Source organism: Thunnus thynnus, chromosome 3, assembly GCF_963924715.1.
Source record: "Thunnus thynnus chromosome 3, fThuThy2.1, whole genome shotgun sequence".
Lineage (NCBI taxonomy): Eukaryota > Metazoa > Chordata > Actinopteri > Scombriformes > Scombridae > Thunnus > Thunnus thynnus.
The window spans coordinates 28,739,120-28,759,623 of record NC_089519.1 but is presented as its reverse complement, the minus strand read 5'-3'; the positions used below and the strand labels follow the sequence as shown (position 1 = coordinate 28,759,623).

Below are 20,504 nucleotides of genomic sequence, written 5' to 3'. Positions count from 1 at the left end.
GATTAGCATACTAGGCTAACAGTCCGTCAGCTGTTTGACTTTATATCCGTGCCGTGACATCTTTCAGAGTACACACACACTGTAAACATATCTGTCACCTGCCCAGCATGGTGCTGTTAAACCAGAGACGCCGCAGCCAAACCTTATTTTTAAACAGTCTATGGGCTACACACAGCACAGCACCACTATGCTAACGATGCCTGAGGACATAATAGAAACTGTTCACGCCAATTCACTTTGAAATAGCAACAGCCAATGGGCGTAGTAAATATGTTCCAGAGAAGTGACGCAGTGATGTCTATATAAGGTATAAAAATATCCACATTAGGAGGAGGCGGGTTGGGCGGATGGCTAGATAGATAGCAAAAAGTGGATTTAGCTGCAGGAGACAGCTGTTAGCCTCCTGCCTCCAAGCATCACGTGTCACGATTTAAAAAAAAAAAACATAACTATGATTGTCATGGTGTTTACTGTTGCCATGATGACAAAGGTTGCCTAACTTTAAGGACGTAGTAACTTTAACCCACACCACATTTCAATTGATCATTTTAACCCAACCATGATCTTTCCCTAAACCTACACATGTGTTTTTTGTGCCTAAACCTAACCAGACCTTAACCACAGCGTTGTCACACCATATAACATAATTATTTTTTAACAGTGATTTGAAACAGGTTCAGAAAGCACCGACAAATTATGTTGTCCTTCAGATTACTGCCAATAGAGGCGCCATATTAGAAAATGCTCCTAACATACACAATTTTACTTTTCACGCCTAGACGAGGCAAAACGTGACAGCCCAGTCGCTAGAATAAAATGTTGGCATTGTATGTTTCTGCAAACTATGGACACACTGAATCTCTACATTTCAATATGTTTAATACATAGCAAGTCAACATTTCTATAATACGTATCACAGGGAAAGTGACGTAGTTCACATGACATCTATATGAGCTGACTTTCATATTAGCAGGAGGGGGTTAGGGAAGTTGGTGTTAAGGTGTTAAGCATCAAAGCAGCAGAGGCCACAATTCGACACCACCGATCACTTCATGTTTCATCCGACAAAACTGGGTATTTTTGGAGAGATGTCAGGAAAATTGCAGCCCTTTTTTTTGGCAACAAAACCAGGTATTTTAACCCAAACCATGATATTCCTAACCCTAACCAAGTGGTTTTTGTGCCCAAACCTAACCAGACCTTAACCACAGCATTGTCAAAACTATTCCCGGCGTAATGGGTGGGCCTGGACCCCAAGGGCCCACCCATTACGCCAGGTATTTGGCCTTCCCTGGAGAAATCAGCATCAACTCCATTTCAATGCACGGGCCGGGCCTAACGACGTAACAGGGCCCATAAGGTGAAAAAATAAAATTCACAGGAGGAAAAAAAAACCTCCTGCCTTGTTTGTATGTTTTTTTCTGTCATTTGTGGTGTCTGGATTTAGAGCAAAGTGAGACATCACCTCCTGTTTAGTATCCCTTTTGCTCCTAAGTGTTAAACTGGAAGTGTGGTGTTTGTTTTGATGTCAACAACAGTTGTTGCCTTTACACTTTTAGTTTCACTCTTATTGAGATCTTTCTGTCATCTCTTTCTGTTTCTAAGAAGCTTTGTATGCTTCACTATGGGTTTACATTTGTATTTGGTGTTGCAACAGTCATAAAATTAAAGAATTAAGCTGCAATCATGAGGGTTTTTTTGGTTGCAGTATTATATGCAAATTAAGCGTGGCTGATGTTTGTGCAGGGTGGACAGTAGTTCAGTCGTGATGTTACTGTGTGTGTGTCACAATTAAAACAAGCAAGATTATTTGTGTTAATGAGAAGACCATAAGATAAAATGTAGAGTCAGTAGTTACAGAGCTGAGTAGTTTTTGGCAGTCTTTTTAATTTGGTTTATTCTGGAAGATCTAATAGAACTTACTGAGCAAGTGTACACAAAGTCACATAATGGAGGAGGGACCAAACCATTTAAAATATTATAAACAAGGCACAAATTTGAAAATAATCTAAAATTCTAAAAGCTCAGTAAACTGTATTTCTCCAGTACCCTACAGTGATGGAAATGCATTGGCTTTTTGTCCAGAGTTTTTAGAGTTGAGTTGGTAAGTTGTACTTTATGGTTTTAACTGTTTCTTAATATCTTTCTTAAATTTCAAATTTGGATCCAGTGTCACACCAAGATATTTAAAATCAGTGACTATGTAAATCTTTTCACTTTTGATGAGAATATCAGCGTTAGGAGGTTGTACCATGGTTTTAGAGAAAAACATACCCTTTGTCTTGTTTACATTTAGACTCAGACATGATTGATCAAGCCAATGTGTGATGCTTTCCAGCGCAATTGTTAGCTTAGCAGCTGCTAACTCGGCTGTTTTTGCATGTGTGTACACAACGGTGTCATCTGCATACATTTGCAGTTCTACATCATGACACTGTTGAAGGAGATCATTAATATATAAGCTAAATAATAGGGGACCTAACACTGACCCTTGTGGAACACCCATTGTGCACTTCATGTTACTGGACAGTGCGTCACAAACTTTAACACATCGTATCCTATTAGATAAATATGAAGACATCCATGCCAGTGCTCTAGATGAGAAGTTAAATTTAGAGAGTTTCGATATTAAAGCATCATGATTGACTTTGTCAAATGCTTTACGCAGATCTAAAAATACAGCACCAACTACTCCTCCTTAATTAAGTCTTGATTTAATTTGCTCTATTAAAGGCAAGGTAGCAGTTTCGGTGGAATGATTTGCTCTAAAGCCAAATTGCATACAATGTAGACCAAAATTTTATGTGTTAAGAAATGTTGTCAGTTAGTCAATAACAACTTTCTCAGCAACCTTTGAAAGTAGTGGCAGTATACTTACTGGTCTGTAGTTACCGGCTTCAAGGCAGTCTTCAGATTTAAAAATAGGCGTGACAATAGCACATTTCCAGTCATCAGGAAAGGAGCTGTATTTAAAAGACAAGTTAATTAAATGAGCAATGGGGGGAGTTAAAATATCTTTGTGTGATTTAACAAACATGGTGTCAAATTGGAAAGCATCACTACTTTTGGAGCTTTTGAAGGAGTTGATGATTTTGTTTACTTGTAACTCATTAGTCTCTACTAGCTCAAAATCTGGCCAGTAGCATCTACGGGAACAATATCCAGTTTCCTTTTCATACATTTTTTTCTTAATTCATATACAGAATCAAGAAAAGAAATATTAATGACAGAAGCATCAGTAAGATGATCTTCAATTAACTTTCCCTCTACTTTGAGTTTAAAATCTCCTAAAAATTTTGGCTGCCTCTTTACGAGATTATCGATGTTTTTCCAGATCAATTTACTGTTGCCTTTTGCCTCATTCAAAATATTGAGATAAAAACAAGATTTAGCTTCTCTTAGCTCTTGGATAACTTTGTTCCTTAAACCTTTGTAAATCAGCATGTCAGCGTCTCTTCTAGTTTTAATTACCTTCCTTAGTGCAGCATCTCTAGATTTCATTAGATTCTACAAATTTTCATTAAACCACGATAAATTGTTTTTATTTTTAGATTTTATCTGTATCCTCACATTAAATCTTTCCCTCACAGAGTTGATTCTGTGAGTAAAAGTATCACAGCCACAGATCATCAGAGGACAGTACATCATCCCAGTTCAAGCTGTTAATTTCACTGACAAATTCTTCTTGCTTAGCTCTGGGTATGCATTGAAGGATCATTGTTTTAGTTTCCGTGGTCCTAAATCTATTTTTAGTCAGTTTTCTCGTGCATAGGGTTAGGCTATGATCTGATAAGCCAGTGATTAAATTATAACTTTTAGTTATTCTGTCTGGTTTGTTTCTGTCGTTGCGGTGCACCTCCACTGCCTTTTTATTTGTTTTATTTATTCCTCTCATTAACCAGCTTTCTTGCTATCACCACTCGCTCTCCTCATCCAGTCTCTAGCTCGCTCGACCACTGCTTCTCTCTCTCTCTCTCTCTCTCTCTCTCTCTCTCTCTGTCTATCTCTCTGTCTCTCTCTCCCATGGTTTTTAAAATGAGTCGTGAAGCGGCATGTACATTGAAATCATGACGGGAAAAAGAAAGTCATTGTCTCTAAGTGAAAAATGTAGGCTAGTCTCTCTGAAGCTTATGACAAACTACCTAACTAAAAAACGAGCCAACGAGATGCAGCAGAGACACAACCAGTTTAAACAGCTGTACTGTATTTGGAAACAGTTAAACAATAAAATTCAGTAAATAGCAAAGCTGCCTGTTTCATTACTTTATATTCATGAAATAAATAAAAAATGTCAATTAGATGTTATCTGCATGATAAATAAAGAAAAAGAAAAAAATTAGTTATAATAATTATCCGCTTATAGTGATCAATTTGACCTGGACAAACGTGATCACTATAAGCGGTTTCCACTGTAATCATGTGTAGCTGAAATGACACTCACGGACTTCCTTTTCTATTGTCTCTGTCTTCTCTGAAACATTTCAGTGTCTCTTTGCCTCCAGCCATGCTCTCCATTTCACCTTCTACCCCTCTCTACCTGAGTTTCCTCCTCTTTCTTTCGTACCACTCCCCTGTTCTCTCCTGTCAGACTGGAACCCGCAGCCAGTGTGAGTCTGCTCCCTTTGTGCCAGGCCACAACCTGGTGGGAGAGGGCTTTAATGTGGTCACCCTGCGGCGAAAAGGAGCCTACATGGTTGACGTGAGAACCTACCTCACTCCAAATGGCACCTGTACTCTCTGCTCCAACCATATTCAAGGCAACAGGCTGCAGAAAGTAATTTAAATCAGAAAGGCACAAACACAGAGTTCTATAGCAACTTAAAGAGTTGCACATACTTCATGTGCAGATGCTAACCATGCTGTTCTCACCTTAATTTTCAGCTGCCACTCTCTGCAGTGGACTGGCGTGCATACAGCCGCTGCAATGATGCTATCCACAGCAGTACACACACCTCCGTCAGGTATTGTTTTACATGGCATCCTAATCACTGAAAGGGTTATATCATCCATTTTCATATTTTAAATTATGTCATTTCATTGCCTCAATACGGTGGCCCTGGGGTGCAAAACACAACAACATTTTATAAAACACAACATTTCCATCCATCCATCAATTTTATGCTGACACCGCGTCACTGTCAGGAACCAAGCAGTAAGACTCGAGAACACCAAGTGTATAAAGCAAAAAATAGTAATTTATTTACAACTTAATTTCAACTTAACAATTTTTTTTTTCAAAATACAAAAATAGGAAAACCAGAAGAAAGTAACTAGGGCCCCTTAACTCAAATTAAGATCAACTAAACAAACAGCAACCTAAACTGAACTCAACATAACAGACCTGACAAATGACACATAAGGGGGGTTTATATACATACAGGCTAGCCTACACAGACACACAAGGGGGGCAGAAACAAACAATTACCTCTACATTACAAATTAACTTAAATCTCGACAAAGATTTAAATCAAGAAATTATTTACAACCAAACTAACTATCCAAAGAAAGAAAAATAAACTTAAAGTCCTAAAGTAATTAAAGTTAACTGGATCCCAAAAGGCAGACTCCCCTCTGGCACGCCCGGTTGGCCTCTTCTACTTCCTGCCTGCCACAGTATAAGAGGCCATCTTTACCGGTGCCGACTCTTTTGACCAGAGGGAGGACTCGCCAGATCCATGAAAAAAAGACAAAGATAAAGCATGATTTAACACAAGCAAGAAATATTAAAGACAGAATCAAAATGCGTGCACTCAAATTAGCAAACAAACTGTCAATAATAAAGTGTGCGCTGTATGAAAACAAAAGATTATGTGTACTGTGATTATTTGAAGTGTTAAAAAGAAAACTACTAACACTTAGTGCTCACATGTGGTGCAGCCACCACACACTCCCCCTCCTCTGGATTCTCACTGAGGCAGCGGGAAAGGTAGTCAGCAGTAGCATTCATCTTGCCTGGGATGTGATGGACCTCAAACTGATAGGGCTGCATAGCCAGGTACCAGGGTGTTATTCTGCTGTTGGTATCCTTCATCCTCTGCAGCCACTTCAGCTCCTTGTGGTCCGTCTCCAGGACAAACTCCCTCCCAAGGAGGTAGTGCTTGAGGGAATCCAGAGCCCACTTAACTGCCAGGCATTCTTTCTCTACTGTAGAGTAACGCACTTCTCTTGGGCTTCGCTTAGTGCTCACATGTGGTGCAGCCACCACAGTCACAGTGGCATCAGATTGAGTAAGAAAACCCAGTCATCCTTTGCCCCAGCAACGCCCTCCAGCCCTTCCATCCTGGGCAATCCTGAGGTGTTCCCAGGCCAGAAGAGATATGTAATCCCTTCAGCACATTCTGGGTTTTCCCCGGGGTCTCCTGACAGTTGAACATGCCCGTAACACCTCCAGAGGGAGGCATCCAAGAGGCATTCTAACCAGGTGCCCAAACCACTTCAGCTGGCTTGCAAAGGAGCAGCAGCTCTACTCCAAGCTCCCCACAGATTTCCAAGCTCCTCACACTATCTCTAAGGCTGATCCCAGACACCTTCAAGAAGGAATCCATTTTGGCCTCTTGTATCCGCAATGTCATTCTTTCAGTCACTACCCAAAGCCTTTGACCATAGGTGACAGTTGAAACGTAGACCGACAGGTAAATTAAGAGCTTTGCCTTATGGCTCAGCTCCTTCTTCACCACAACAGTCTAGTACAACGCCCATATTACTGCTGATGCTGCAAAGGTCTCATATCCTGGTAGAGATCTCTGAGGTAGTCAGAAAGCTTGTTGGAACAGGGTTCTCCACGCATCTTCCAACAAAAAGCAACTGAATCAGGTCCTTCTCAGTTTTAGGACAGCAGACTTCAAGAAATAGAAAGGGACTGGAGCACACTGATAAATTTGCAGCTTTTAATTGTGCAAACAGACTAACGTTTCGACACTACTGTGTCTTCATCAGAGACAGAGTGGAAAAAGACATGAGGCAAACAACATATGTAATCAACCTAATCCAGGTGTGCAGCCGTAATTAGATAATAGGTTGAACAGGGTTTCAAATCAAATGGACGATGAATCCAAGGGTGGGAGTTGCCATAGTCAGTGTCCAAGTCCCCAACACCATGTCAGGGACAAAAGAGCACAAACCACTCATAATTAATAAAATACAGCAAATCCAAGTACAAATATATCCATCAAATGTGACAAACTAGAGGAAACATGACATACTTAGTTCTTCATCAATGCCAAAGGGTCAACACCATATCAGAAACAAAAAGAAACAGAAATAAAAGTATCTAAAGTACAAATACAAACATCAATCAAGTATGACAAGTCAGAGGAAACATGACCAATTCAGTTCTTCATTTATGCCAAAGGGCTCCACTGACTATGGCAACTCCCACCCTTGGATTCATCATCCAATAGATTTGAAACCCTGTTCAACCTATTATCTAATTACGACTGAACACCTGGTTTAGGTTGATTACATATGTTGTTTGCCTCATGTCTTTGTCAACACTGACTCTGATGAAGACACATTAGTGTAGAAATGTTAGTCTGTTTGCACAATTAATTAATCAGTGCTTTCCAGTCCCCTCTTTTTCTTGTAGTCAAAAAGCTCCTCAGTGGCAAGGCGCGGGGTGTGGATGAGATTTGCCCTGAGATGCTGAAGGCTCTGGACATCGTAGGGCTGTCCTGGCTGGCATGTCAGGTACAGTGCGTGTGGACTGGCAGACCGGGGTTGTGGTTCCCATTTTTAAAAAATGGGACCAGAGGGTGTGTTCCGCCAGGGTTGTCCCTTGTCATCAATTTTGTTTGTGATTTTCATGTGTCACAAGTGTTGTGTTTTGTGTAATGCTGTTGAGTTTTGCACCTCATGGCCACCATACCCCAAGGCAGGTCAGTAAATACTTGTGAATTTGTATCAGTCTTTCCTCAAGCTAAAAGCTTTTGTGATTTGTAGGTCCACAAATTCAGCTTTCCATTTCACTGTCTACAGATGAGCCTTTCATTTTGCATCAGTCCAAAAATCTAAAAATGGGTGTATTCCCCTTTAATAAGTATTTTCGGGTTTGAGATTTCACTACACAGACTCATGCAGTCACGGTTTGTCTTTGTCCTAAATTGCCCACATTTATCACATTATCAACAATTCCATTTTTATTTTATTTTCATTTGTAAATACAAATTTTAACATAAATAAAATTAAAAAAATAAACCTTTGTTAGGAAGGAGTTTTAATGATGATTCTCTCCTGTAAATTGTGTCCACAGCTCACTGATGAACGCCTACACCTCCCACGAGGGTGATGCCGAGAAGGTAGGAAATATTCACAGTTGTTGTTGTCAATCAATCAAAACATGAGGTGATTATTTTCCTTTTTTTGACCACTGTAGTGTTTTTCCTAAACCTGGTCTGAAGAAACAGCCATATTACAGTACATAAAAACCTTAGACAGTTTCTGTCAAAACAGCTAGTAACGGTAACAGTATATTAATCTAAAAATATTACATATTGCAAATTGCAAAAAAATGGTTTTATAAATGAAAGGTTGCATTTAATATATTGTGGTGATTATGGTTGACTATCAAACATCTAATGAGCCTCTTGTTTTCATCAGTTTGGCGTGGATTTAAATAAGTTTGTGTTGGCAAACCTGGTAGTAGGACTGGGTGATATAGCTGAGAGCTTTTATCACAATAAAATGTTTCATTTCAGTCGATTATTGATCATTTTTAATGACCTATCTAATGACCTTTAATTAAGACCAGTAGTAAAAAAGGTTGAATTTAACTACTTTATTTTGAATTTAACAACTTTATTTATCAAGGCAACAGGTAAAACCAAAAAACTGCCATACTGGTGAGCTTACCTGTCCTTTTTAATCAATAATTTCCTCATCGTCTGCACTAAATTCTCACCCCACGCTGAGTCTGTTGTTGTGTCAAATGTCAGTGGTGCAACTGAACAAAGACAGCTGTTAAGGCACGCTCGCTCCATTATCAAGGGCTATGTTAGACTGTTTATGAACCAGGGAGGGAGCACGCTCTGAGTCTGGCACAGCAAAGACAATGCTCAGTTAGCCAGCTGAGCTAATTCTAAAAGCCTTACAGCTGTTAGCATGAAGCTAAAGCAGAAACAAGTTAAGTTACTGTTAAAGGACAAGTTTGTAGGATTTAGTGGCATCTAGTGGTGAGAATAAGATTGCATCTAACTCAATACCCCTCCCCCAACCCCCACCCCTTCCAAGCATGTAAGGCACAAAAGGTCCTTTCTATAGCCAGTGTTTGGTTTTTCTGTTGTGGGCTACTGTAGAAACAGTGCAGCATGGCAGGCTCTGTAGAAGTGGACCCACTCCCTATGTAGAGATAAAGCACTCATTCTAAGGTAATAACAACAAAATGATTCTTATTTTCAGGTGATTATACACTAATTAAAACATACTTGTGAATTTTATACTCCATTCTTCCAAGTCCGGTCCACTACATGTCACAAAATTCTACACACTGCACCTTTAAGTTAACAGTAACACAGTATGCTTGGGGTTTGTTCATGCAACTGAACTTTGTGTATTTGTTATGTGCCTTCATGAAGGTTTGCATTTAATGCATTTAAGTGAAGCTATCAAACATTCTATCAAACTATTTTACTGCTATTGATGAAGTGTGTATCACTGGTACATATCACTATCATTTTATCGCCCAGACCTACCTGGATGTTGGGGGAACACATTCGTCTGCATATAGCTTTGCTACAGAAAAGAACAAACACGATCGCTACACCTTCAGCTTAAACAGGGTCACCTGTAGCCATTACAGGTAAGGTGTGAAGACCACTGCATCACCACTTGATTTTTCAGTTATGTTTGTATACTCAGATAATTTACTAGTGTGTTGTCTTTGAGTCTAGTTACCGTGTGTCAGGCACACCGCCCCTCAGTCCCAAGTTCAGTGAAGATTTGAAGAGTCTGCCAAATTTCTACAACTCCAAAACCAAATCTCAGTACAAGAAACTCATAGATACCTACGGCACACACTATATCCACAAGGTTACATAAATACACACACATCATATTTATTTCCTTATTTCACAAATAAATAACACCATAATTCATTTTTTGTCTCAACAACATTGTACTTCATTTCAGGTTTATCTTGGGGGGCGACTCATGCGAATTGCAGCTGCACGTACCTGTTTGTCCACACTGAATGAGCTCTCCTCAAACGAGGTTAGTAATACATGTGTCTGTACACCAGTGGAGGCTGGTCCATAGAGGCAGAGGAGGTTGATCCTCCTCTATTTTTTGAGAGGCAAAAGGGAGATCAAAATATAAAAAAGAATATTTGGTTGCAATAAACCATTACCAAATCTCAGTATTTTTATTTTTTCTCTCTTCTTTGGAAAAAATCCATTGCTGAAATTCTGTTTAAAATGCTTCAACAGTGACACCTGCAGGGCAGGAGGAGAAAGAGCAGTGTATGAAGTGGTGGTGGGGGGGCGCAATTGGTGGAGGTGGAGTGGGGGACAGAGGAGGACGGGTGCCTGCTGACCTCCGCAGGGCGGGATCTCTTACATTGGACTCAATGTATTTCATTTTTTTTCATGCTAATCTGTGATTGGCCATGACACGTAAAATGACGCTCCAAGGGAGGCTGTCCTCCCTTACCAATCAACAACCAGAATGCAATATTGACATCGAGTTGGTCCAATGATAGTTTCCAGAATTCATCCTCAATTCTCTCCACTGTAAAGCAGAGTAGCAGCAGTGGATAGCTCCTTGCATTAGCCAATGCAACCGTTGGCTTGTTGTAACAGCCTGAAGGACTCTTTATACATCCATGGAAGGACTGTTAAGGACTGTTGTTAAGCTAGCGGGAGAAATTATCTGGTCTGTGCTGTGCAGCAGCTGCAGGACGCAGCCGGGGAGGCTGGAGAGAGAAGCAACCGGAGAAACAACCAGGGGAGTTAGCTTGTTTGTCATTGTTGCTAATGATATCAGACTGGTTAACCAGCAGCCACAAAGTTCTGTTAACTAACAAACAAGATGACCAACAGCTACAAATGGACGTTATAACATGGATACTTCATCTCCATGAAAGAAGAAGACGTCAGATAACGTGAGTCAGATACAGCTTCTCTCTCTCTGTCTCTTTGGTCGCTAATTTCATCTCTGATGGTTAAATGTCTCTGTGTGGCTTTTTATCTCCTTAACAAGAATGCAACAGAGATCATATAATGTGTTGTGGGTAAGGTTAGTTTGCTTGTTGAAGTTACAGTGAGCTGTCTGGACTCACTCATTCATTCGTTTTTAATTGAGTGGTTGTTCAGTCACCTGTTGATGTTGTGTGATTAGTGAATGAGTGTGCAGGAGGTCTGGCTGCTTGCTTCTGACAGTTTCTTGAGTTCGTTTTGAAGCCGAGCTGTATATTGAGTAATAAGCTTAAAGTAACTAGTATAACAAGTGTTAACTAGTGGTGTAACAGATAGTAGTTGATCCATGATCCGTACGGATCGCCCCCAACGGTTCGGCAGGCATATGAACTGCGGATTAATTGCAAAATTTAATGTCTCATTTAAGACAAAGTAAACAAACTGCTGTAAGTACAAGTCATGGGCAGACAGCGTGTCGCTAACAGGGATTTTGAAGAGCAACGATCAAACCAGCATCTAACGGGTCCGATGTGACATTTGAGTTATGTTTACCTGCTGTTTAATGTGCTGCAGCTGAGCAGCTAATTAGCATCTAGCTGCTAACTGACGATAGCGGTGAATGTTTGTTATCACCAAGTTTTGATGATGTGGACAGAGGCTGTTTCATTCACTGTTTAAAAGAGGAAGGTTTCGTGCCTCATATTGCAATAACTGAGCATTGAATATTTTATATATTTTATTTTATTTTATTTAAACATTGGACATCTTAAATGTTGTTTTCATTTAAGACCATGGGCAAAAGTTCCTTGTGGTTTCTGGCTGTCAGTGTGTTATAGAATAAATGGAAAACAAAGTTTTATTTGTCTCCCCCCTTTTTTTTTCGCTGATCCTAATAATGATCTGATCCATGACTCAAATCCATGATACGATCTGTACCGTGAGTTTTGTGTTCATGTTAACACCCCTAGTGTTAACATGTCAGCTTTTTTAGATAAGGGTAAGTGTAAGTCATGTATTTGATACATGCATTAATACTTTCTGATGTTAACCTACACTTTTAGATCTGTGAATGTTTTTAGTGTTCAAACTTTCTAGTATTCAGTACTGATCTGAACCTGTATCACATTATAAGCTTTAAAAATATATAGGAAACACATTTAAATCATGTGATATCTTGTCTGTTTTTGATGAGAACATAAATTTGTTGTCACAATAGAACATTACGATAAATTTGAATTTCACTTTGTTGGTAAAATGACACATTTGAATCACTCCATGGCTAAAATGAGCACTACTTTGTTTAGAGACATTATGTATACGCTAAATGTCTTTAAAGAAGCAGCCTTTTCACCACTCAGGGGTTTTTGTTTTTGAAAGCAAATTGTTTTATTGGCATATAAAATTGCCCCCCACCCCTCCGATTTCATCAGGTGGGACAATGATATAGTTTGATGCAGTTTGTTGTAAGATTCCATGTTGGTTTTCCTCCTGTCCTCCCCAATTTTTTGAGTCACCAGCCACCACAGCTGTGCACAGTGACCAAACTGCATATTTGTACACATACTCCATATGCACACTATCACACATGTTGTTACACTGTCTTGAAAGAAAGAATATATTTTTGAGTTGAGCATATTCAATGATGTAAATAATTTATAGTATATGCTGATACGCCAAACCCCATATCTTCAAATGTGTGTCACTCTACTGGGGGCATGAAAACCATTCTTCCAAAAGATATCCCCTCATTTGGTCAAAACCCCGGCATTGGTCTCTAGCCAATTTCACTCTACATCCACCTCGCAACAGGGATAAAGCTGCAGCTGCAGCTCCATCTCCATCCGTGTCTCTGCTGGACCGGAAGCCCTGGAAGAGACCAGCTGCCGTCCAGTGACAGAGGTCTCAGCACCAGGCATCATCCCACATCCACTATACCAAGCTGGTAACCAGTCTGGTAACCTGCGGAGCTGCTGTCCCACAGCCCCCATCAGCAGGTGCCCCCATCAACTCTCATCATTGGTGACTCGATCATCAGAAATGTGAGAGTCAACAAAGTGCACACTCACTGTTTCCCACGCGGTATTGTACAAGACATTGCTTATAAAGTCCCAGGCATCTTAAATTCCTGTTGTTGTGTTAGCACAAATGACAATCAAAAGCAGCAGTCCGAGCTGTTATACCAAGACTTCACCCATCTCCTTAACATCCTCAAACAGTCCCACAGCAACGTCTATGTGTCCGAACCAGCCCCCACTCACGGCATGGGTCATTTCACGCAGCTGCTCAGCCTCAAAACCTGGCTCTCATCTACCTGCGACACCAACAACATGCACTTTGTTGATAACTTCAACCTTTTCTGGAAACATGGTCAACTCTCTCTCTCACCTCAGATGGTCTCCATTTAAACAGAGCTGGCACATGGGTGCTTTCCAACAATTTGGAATATAGCGTCCTTCATCCCATGTTTCCTCACACACCTGCAGCCCATCAAGTCATAACGTTCAGTCTAGTGCTGACCTGTCCACCCCACATGACTGACTGTTTACATCTCACACCCGCCTCCTGAAACTTTCACCTTTTTTCACCCTGGTAGCTCCCCCCCACCAACCTCATCCATCATTAACCTTCTCACCAGACCTTTTCCCTATAGAGGGATAGGGCATCCTGTCCATGTTCCACTGTGCGCGGCAGATCAGACCCTCGGTACCTGCGCCCCTTGACCTGGGCTGTTGTCATCAATGAGTCTGTGCCCCTCAGGATAGTGCTGTCAAATGCTGTTAAACGTCTTCAGGAACTGTTTTCAGAGTCAGCCGATGAGCACGGGAGTTTTCTCCTCTTTTGAACTGCAGTTAACCAGAGGTGGTTGTTCTAATCCATTTTATTGTATTTTACTTTACTGACCCCCTGGTTTTAACAGTTACTTTATGTCTGAACTCAGTGATTTTTTATCCTCCATCATAAGGTTGGACAGCGTTATTATGGTTGGTGATTTTAATATTCATGTGGATGATGTCTCTTGCAGCTTTGTCCTGTTAACATCATTGAGTCTTTTAATTTTATTCAACATGTGTCTGGTCCCACACACATTAGGGGGCATACTCTAGACCTTGTTTTTACATAAAGTTTAATTATTGACTCCATTTGTTCTGAGGTTTTCCCTTCTACTGACCGTAATTGTGTTTTGTTCAGCCTGTCTTTTAACTTAGATTCTCTGCCCAGTAAAAGATTAAAGTGCTTTCGGATCTTAAATCATCTCACAGCTGAAAAGTTTTCTGCAGGTTTTGACCCAAGTGCAGTGTTGTGTTCTCATGCAGATTGTCTAGTGCAATCCTTTAACACACATTGCTCCTCAGTTTGGATAAAGTGGCTTGTTGTAAAATGTGTCTTGTCCCCTCTGTAAATTCATCTCCATGGTTAAATGACACCATTCGTTGTTTCCGGCGTAAATGTCAGAGGGCAGAGTGACTGTGGAAGTCCACTAAGCTCCATGTTCACCGTCCTTACAACAAAGACCTTTTAACTGAGTTAAACAACACAATTAAAGATGCGAGGGCTTCTTATTTTATTTATTTTATCTTATTTCCACCAGTAATCACAATCCCAAAGTCCTGTTTAACACTATAAACAACAATGTCACTCCTGCACTTCCTGATGTGCTTGTTTTGTCAAATAAGGATTGCAGTAATTTTCTATCATTCTTTGTAGATAAGATTAGAGACGTCAAGGCTAGCATTATCTCCTCTTTTACTCCCCTCTCCACTTATGCAATTCAGCTGTCAATTCTGGACTGTTTTTCTACCAGTTCCCTGCAAGACCTCACTGATCTGGTGGGTAGTATGAAATCCTCCTCCAGTCCTGTCAATATTTTCCCCACGTCCATGCTTAAAAATGCCCTTGAATCTATCGGTCCTGCCTGGTCTCTATCATAAACAGCTCCATGCAATCTGGCTGTGTCCCACCTTACTTCAAACATGCAGTTGTTCAGCCTCTTCTGAAAAATAAACAAACCTTGATCCATACGTTCCCAATAACTACAGGCCTATATCCAAGCTGCCTTTTATTTCAAAAAATTTAGAGAAAGTTGTTGCTAAACAGCTCACTGCTGTCTTGAGTACACACAATATTTTAGACAAGACGCTCGGGTTTCCATCAGAAGCACTCTACCAAAACTGCTCTTCTTTGAGTCTCATAATGATGTCTTCTGATGTGGTTGAGTGCTCCGTTTTGGTGCTGCTGGATCTTAGCGCAGCTTTTGACTCTGTGGATCATAGAATAATGATTGAAAGGCTTAAACAGTGTGTGGGTGTGTCAGGGAGCGCACTGGACTGGTTTTCCTCCTCCTTCTCAGATAGAGCGTCACTTGGATCTTGGATCATGTCTGAAACTACTGCTCTTTCCTGTGATATGCCTCAAGGTTCTGTCTTGGGTTGTATTTTATTTGCTTTACATATGCTTCCTTTAGGTAATGTGATTAGCAAATTTAGAGATATTTCCTACCACTGTTACACTGATGATATTCAACTCTATGTCTCTTTTAAACCTGATAACTGTGACAAACTGTCTGTGTTGTTCAACTGTCTGTCTGCCATGAAGGACTGACTGTCTAACAACTTAATGCAGACAAGATAGAGGTTCTTAACATAGCGTCAGACAGTATAGTTCCCAAAGTTGCTGAGAGTATCGGGTCCCTTTCTTCAGCTGTTCAGTCTAATTTTGAGAAATCTCAGTGTTATATTTGATCAGGCTATGTGTTTCAATCAGCATATTAAATCATTGACCCATACATGTTTTTTCCAACTAAGAAATATTTTTTAAAAAATTCAAGTCTATCGTATCACAACCGCAGCTAGAGATCATTATTCACGCTTTCATATCATCCTGGCTGGACCATTGTAATTCCCTTTTCACCTGTCACAGCAAGTCATCTCTGAACCGTCTACAAATATTTCAGATTGCTGCTGCAAGGCTGTTAACCAAGTCCAGCAGGACGACTCACATCACACCCATTTTAAGTTCTTTACATTGGCTTCCCATCATGTTTAGGATCCTTTTTAAGGTCCTTGTTTTCACATATAGAGCTCTGCGTGGACAGGCACCTAAGTACATCTGTGATCTTCTCCATCCCTATATCACCAGTAGGTCACTTAAGTCTTCTGACCAGGGCCTACTGACTGTCCCTCGCTCTCGTCTGAAAACAAAAGGTGATCGTACCTTTGAAGTAGTGGCTTCAACACTATGGAACTCTCTTCCTTTAGACATACAATCTGTGGTTTCTGTATAACCTTTTAAAAAGCAACTGAAGACCCATCTTTTCAAACTGGCCTTTTTCTTACCTTAAGATGACTAATGATTGTTCTTTTGTGTGTTTCTTTTGGGGTACCCTGTTGCTTGAGTTTTTGTTTGTATGTTAACTTTAACTTGTGGCTTATGTTTTTATTGTTTGTATGTTTTATGGTCTTATTTTTAACTTTTATTGTTGAGAAGCACTTTGTGAATTCCATTTCTGTGAAAGGTGCTATGCTAAATAAACTTGTTATTATTACTATTTGGAATTTTGGTGATGGAGATGGAGAGCATTGTAGACCATTGGCCATAAATAACATGTTAATTCTCCTCCTGTCCTCCAGGTGCACTCCTGCTTATCACAGGGTTTCAGTGTAGGCCTCGGGAAGACAAGTGCATCTGCTATCAGCAGGATTTGTTCCAAGGTCCTACGGAACCAGGACTTCGTTGCCTCGAGCTACGAACTTTACCAAGATTACACAGAGGTGTTAGGAGGTACTCAATGGTCAGGGGTGTTTTCACTTATTCGTGATGACTCTCTGGGCTACCTGAATTGGATAAATAGTCTCAAGGACCGCCCAGATATTGTTGGGTACTCCCTCAGACCAATGTATGAGCTGATGCTAAATGAGCCACAGAAGGCTCAGATGAAGACTGCCATCGAGCAGTACATAGAAGACAACACTGTGATTAACTTACACATAGAACCATATTGTCTGTTCATTCCCAACCTGGCTCGCAACTGCTGTCCTCTACGGGCCCAGAGAGGAACACTGGAGGTGACCATCATCCGAGCCTGGGATCTGTATGGAGATACTTTCAGCGCAACTGACGGGTACGTAGAGTAAAGGCCCATTAACACTGTGTGCAGTTTTGTCTGAGATGAAAGTTGACAATCATGAGAGAAATTTGGTCAAATCTGTGGTCATCAATCCAAAACAATGGTCCTAAATCACACTGTGAGACAAACCAGCCAATTTGAAGCTTTGGTGACCAAAGACAGCCTGCAAAAAAAGTGTCCAAAATGTAGGACAAAATTCTCACATAGTGACTGCTGCTGTGACCCACATCTACAAATCATCCCAAACCATCAGAAGAACATAAAATGAAATGAAGCAGAATAAACTGGCCAGCATGACATTGCATTAGCACTATTTTTGACAAAAATTTAGGCAAAAAACATACAAACCAAAATGGTGGAGGCAAAATGAAAAAGAAATTTGTGGGACTTACTTGCAAGCGTTGTACTGCGGCTGCCCACAGCTCCTGGTGTGTGTGTATAGGATGGGTCAAAGGCAGAGGATCAATTTCCGACAGGGATCAGGGTGCAATTTGTGAAACAATCAGAGTGGGGGATGTTTTTGAAGTGTTTTTATTTATGAAATAAATCAGAACCACAGTTGGCCTATACATTATATATTATATTATATAAAATAATTATGAACTTCAATAAAACAATAACAAAATTTGAACTTGACCACTGAATCTTCAGGAATATTGTAGTCCATTTTTTCAAATTCATCAAAATAGCGCAATATTTTCACTCTCAGGGACGTGATGTCAAGTTCATGCAGACACATAGGCGATGTAATCATATACAACGAAACATAAGGTTAAATGCTAATTTAACATGCCAGAATTAAATCCCCAACGCTCCTTTCAGTACTTTGGATAGTGCCACTTGGCCAGACCTGCCTGTCATTCTTACAAATCACTGTTAAATTCAGCTCTATGCGCAGCGTGCAGCAAATTTCAATACTGAATAGAAAATAATAACAACATGCAATCGCACAACATGCTGTCATCATAAAAATAAATAGACCACAGTATATGCATACTTGTCAGACTAAGATAACAGTCTGCTTTGATGATAGATTTCTGTCTTCTTTTTATGCTTTCCTATGGAGGGGTCATCCACGGCGTGTGGCCCTTCTTTTACCCACATCTCTGCAAATCTCAGAGCAGGGAAGGTAGCAACCCCTGGTCCATTTGCTTCGTCATCATGAAGCCTAGACACAGTGTCATCTCTACTGTCAAATAAGTGCGAGTACTGACAGTGAAAGTCCATTTCTGATTTTAATGTTTGCTCTAATGACTGCTCTCAGGTTGCAGTGCTTAGATTTTTTTTTAAAATAGCCTGTTTTTATTTTAGATATTTAATGTGGTCTATGGGTGAATCACCTTAAATCACTAAATTTTGTACCCACCAGGGATAAAAAAGAACTCAACAGAGGCAGGGATATATAGCCTAGGGATTTATATTTTATTTATATTTGTGTCTGTATTTATCGAGGCAGCAAAATAATTTGCATTTGTATTCAAATAAATTTCAAGATATTAAAGTTCTAAAGTAAGTGTTCTTCAATAAACTATTTTGCAAAGTAGGATTCACACTCCAGGCCTCCCAGACCCCTGACAACTGCACTGACCAATCAACCAAAGCTCAGCTCCATCAGACAGACAGACTTGCAGCTATTTATAGCATGACACAGAGACAGCGTGATGTAGAAGAGAGACAGAGACAGCGATGTGAACTTGCTACACTACGAGTCCCGACCTGCGTACAGTTATTTAACTTTTTTTTTTCTTCCCAAAAAACAATTTTTAAAATATTGGTACAAAATAAATATTCATAAAAACCTTCTATTTGTGCTTTTCCGAATACCCTATTTGGCTCCACCTCTAATATAGACCAGCAGGGGGAAAATCCCCACCATCGTCCCCGGCAAATCACACCCTGGTGGGGATCAATAAAGTACTAAGTAAAAAAGAAAAAAAAAAGATTGCAAACATCTGCCACAGTGTGACATGCAATGAATTTACACCATTTTTGTTCTTGTACAGTCTTAAGGCGCCTAAAGGCTGGGGAATGAAATCTGAGGGTGCTGAAAAGGCTCACACTACAAGCATGATATATATCAAATATAAACATTAATTCATTAATTACTTCTTTTTCTTTTCTTTTCTCTAATTCTCAGGTATGTTAAGCTGCAGTATGGTTCCATTCGCCGCAGGACTGATGTGGTAACATCAAACAATCCTTGGTGGAATGCTCGTTATGATCTTGGCACGGTCAGTAAATTCCTCTTTGCAGGTTTTGGGGAGTACTATTGCATCATGTGAAAAAAGTTGTATAAGGCCGTTCAAGGCTCCGGAGGAAACTGCGCAGTGTGATAAACTGCCTCAAATAATGTCACTTGAGTCAGCATCAGTTGGGACTGAAGACAAGAAACTTGGGGGTGTACCATCAGATGTGTAGATCATTGTACATTGTAAATATTTAAAAGCACAGTAGCAGTCACAGTCAGTAGGAGTGTGAAGCCCTTTCTTTTTGTAAACCATTTCAAGTAGGAGTTTGGTTAGAGCTTTGCCTTTTTGTTACAGCTATTTTTTTGTCAGGGAAGTTTAGGGTTGAGGTTAGTCGATGTTTGTTTGTTGTTTTGGGAATTGCGCAACTTTGGCGAATAAACTGCTACATTGTGAACTTTGATGGTTGTTAGGCTGACCATTCTTGGGACTGGGAAAAGCGGGGTCTCTAAGCATGTTGTGTCCAGGTTTCCCCTAGACTAGAGACATAACATGATTTTGGGGCTCGTCCATTCTTTCTTTTGTCCGTTGGCGCATCAGTTTGGTGAGAGTTTCAGTCAGTCACCACTGCTTTGACTGAAGACAAATTGTATACGTGTAGGAAAGCTAATTGCAGATTTCTTTGACGTGCAAGTGCCCTTAAATGCAAAGAAAAATGAGTTAAAAGAGCTCCTGCATGAGAAGCTGAGTGAAAGGGGTTTGTTTGATGAGCCAGCTTCTGTAGGTGGAGCTGAGCCGGCTGAGCTAGCTGGTGTTCCCACCCCGCTCCAAAGTCTCCCTGTGTCAGCTGGCAGGGCTGCGGAGGAGCATTAATTCTGCGCATAAAGGAGGTGGAGTTGAGACATGGGGAGTTGGAGGTGGAAGCTATGCATTTAAGGGTTAGGGCTCTGGAGCAGGGAGCCACTGCAACCGCCAGTCCTTCAATCACTTCGCCGCCCTCCCCCAGCTTGTGACAGCTTCGATGTGAGTAGGCACATTGCACTAGTCCCACCTTTTAGAGAGTCTGAG

The 20,504-nt window shown here is 40.5% G+C and overlaps 2 protein-coding genes across 2 annotated transcripts in view; both read left to right on the top strand.

Moving 5' to 3' along the window:
* The window catches only part of LOC137180032 (perforin-1-like), a 71,784-nt gene that overhangs the window by 587 nt on the left and 50,693 nt on the right, over positions 1 to 20,504 (top strand). Inside the window, exons 2-9 of the mRNA XM_067585195.1 lie at positions 4,486 to 4,774; positions 4,882 to 4,961; positions 8,249 to 8,294; positions 9,681 to 9,793; positions 9,885 to 10,023; positions 10,123 to 10,203; positions 16,754 to 17,244; positions 19,388 to 19,481. Coding sequence (XP_067441296.1) covers positions 4,505 to 4,774; positions 4,882 to 4,961; positions 8,249 to 8,294; positions 9,681 to 9,793; positions 9,885 to 10,023; positions 10,123 to 10,203; positions 16,754 to 17,244; positions 19,388 to 19,481 — 1,314 coding nt within the window. The 5' untranslated portion in view covers positions 4,486 to 4,504. The remainder of the gene's footprint in view (positions 1 to 4,485; positions 4,775 to 4,881; positions 4,962 to 8,248; positions 8,295 to 9,680; positions 9,794 to 9,884; positions 10,024 to 10,122; positions 10,204 to 16,753; positions 17,245 to 19,387; positions 19,482 to 20,504) is intronic.
* Positions 1 to 20,504, top strand: part of LOC137180035 (perforin-1-like) — a 61,185-nt gene that overhangs the window by 23,529 nt on the left and 17,152 nt on the right. The window lies entirely within an intron of this gene.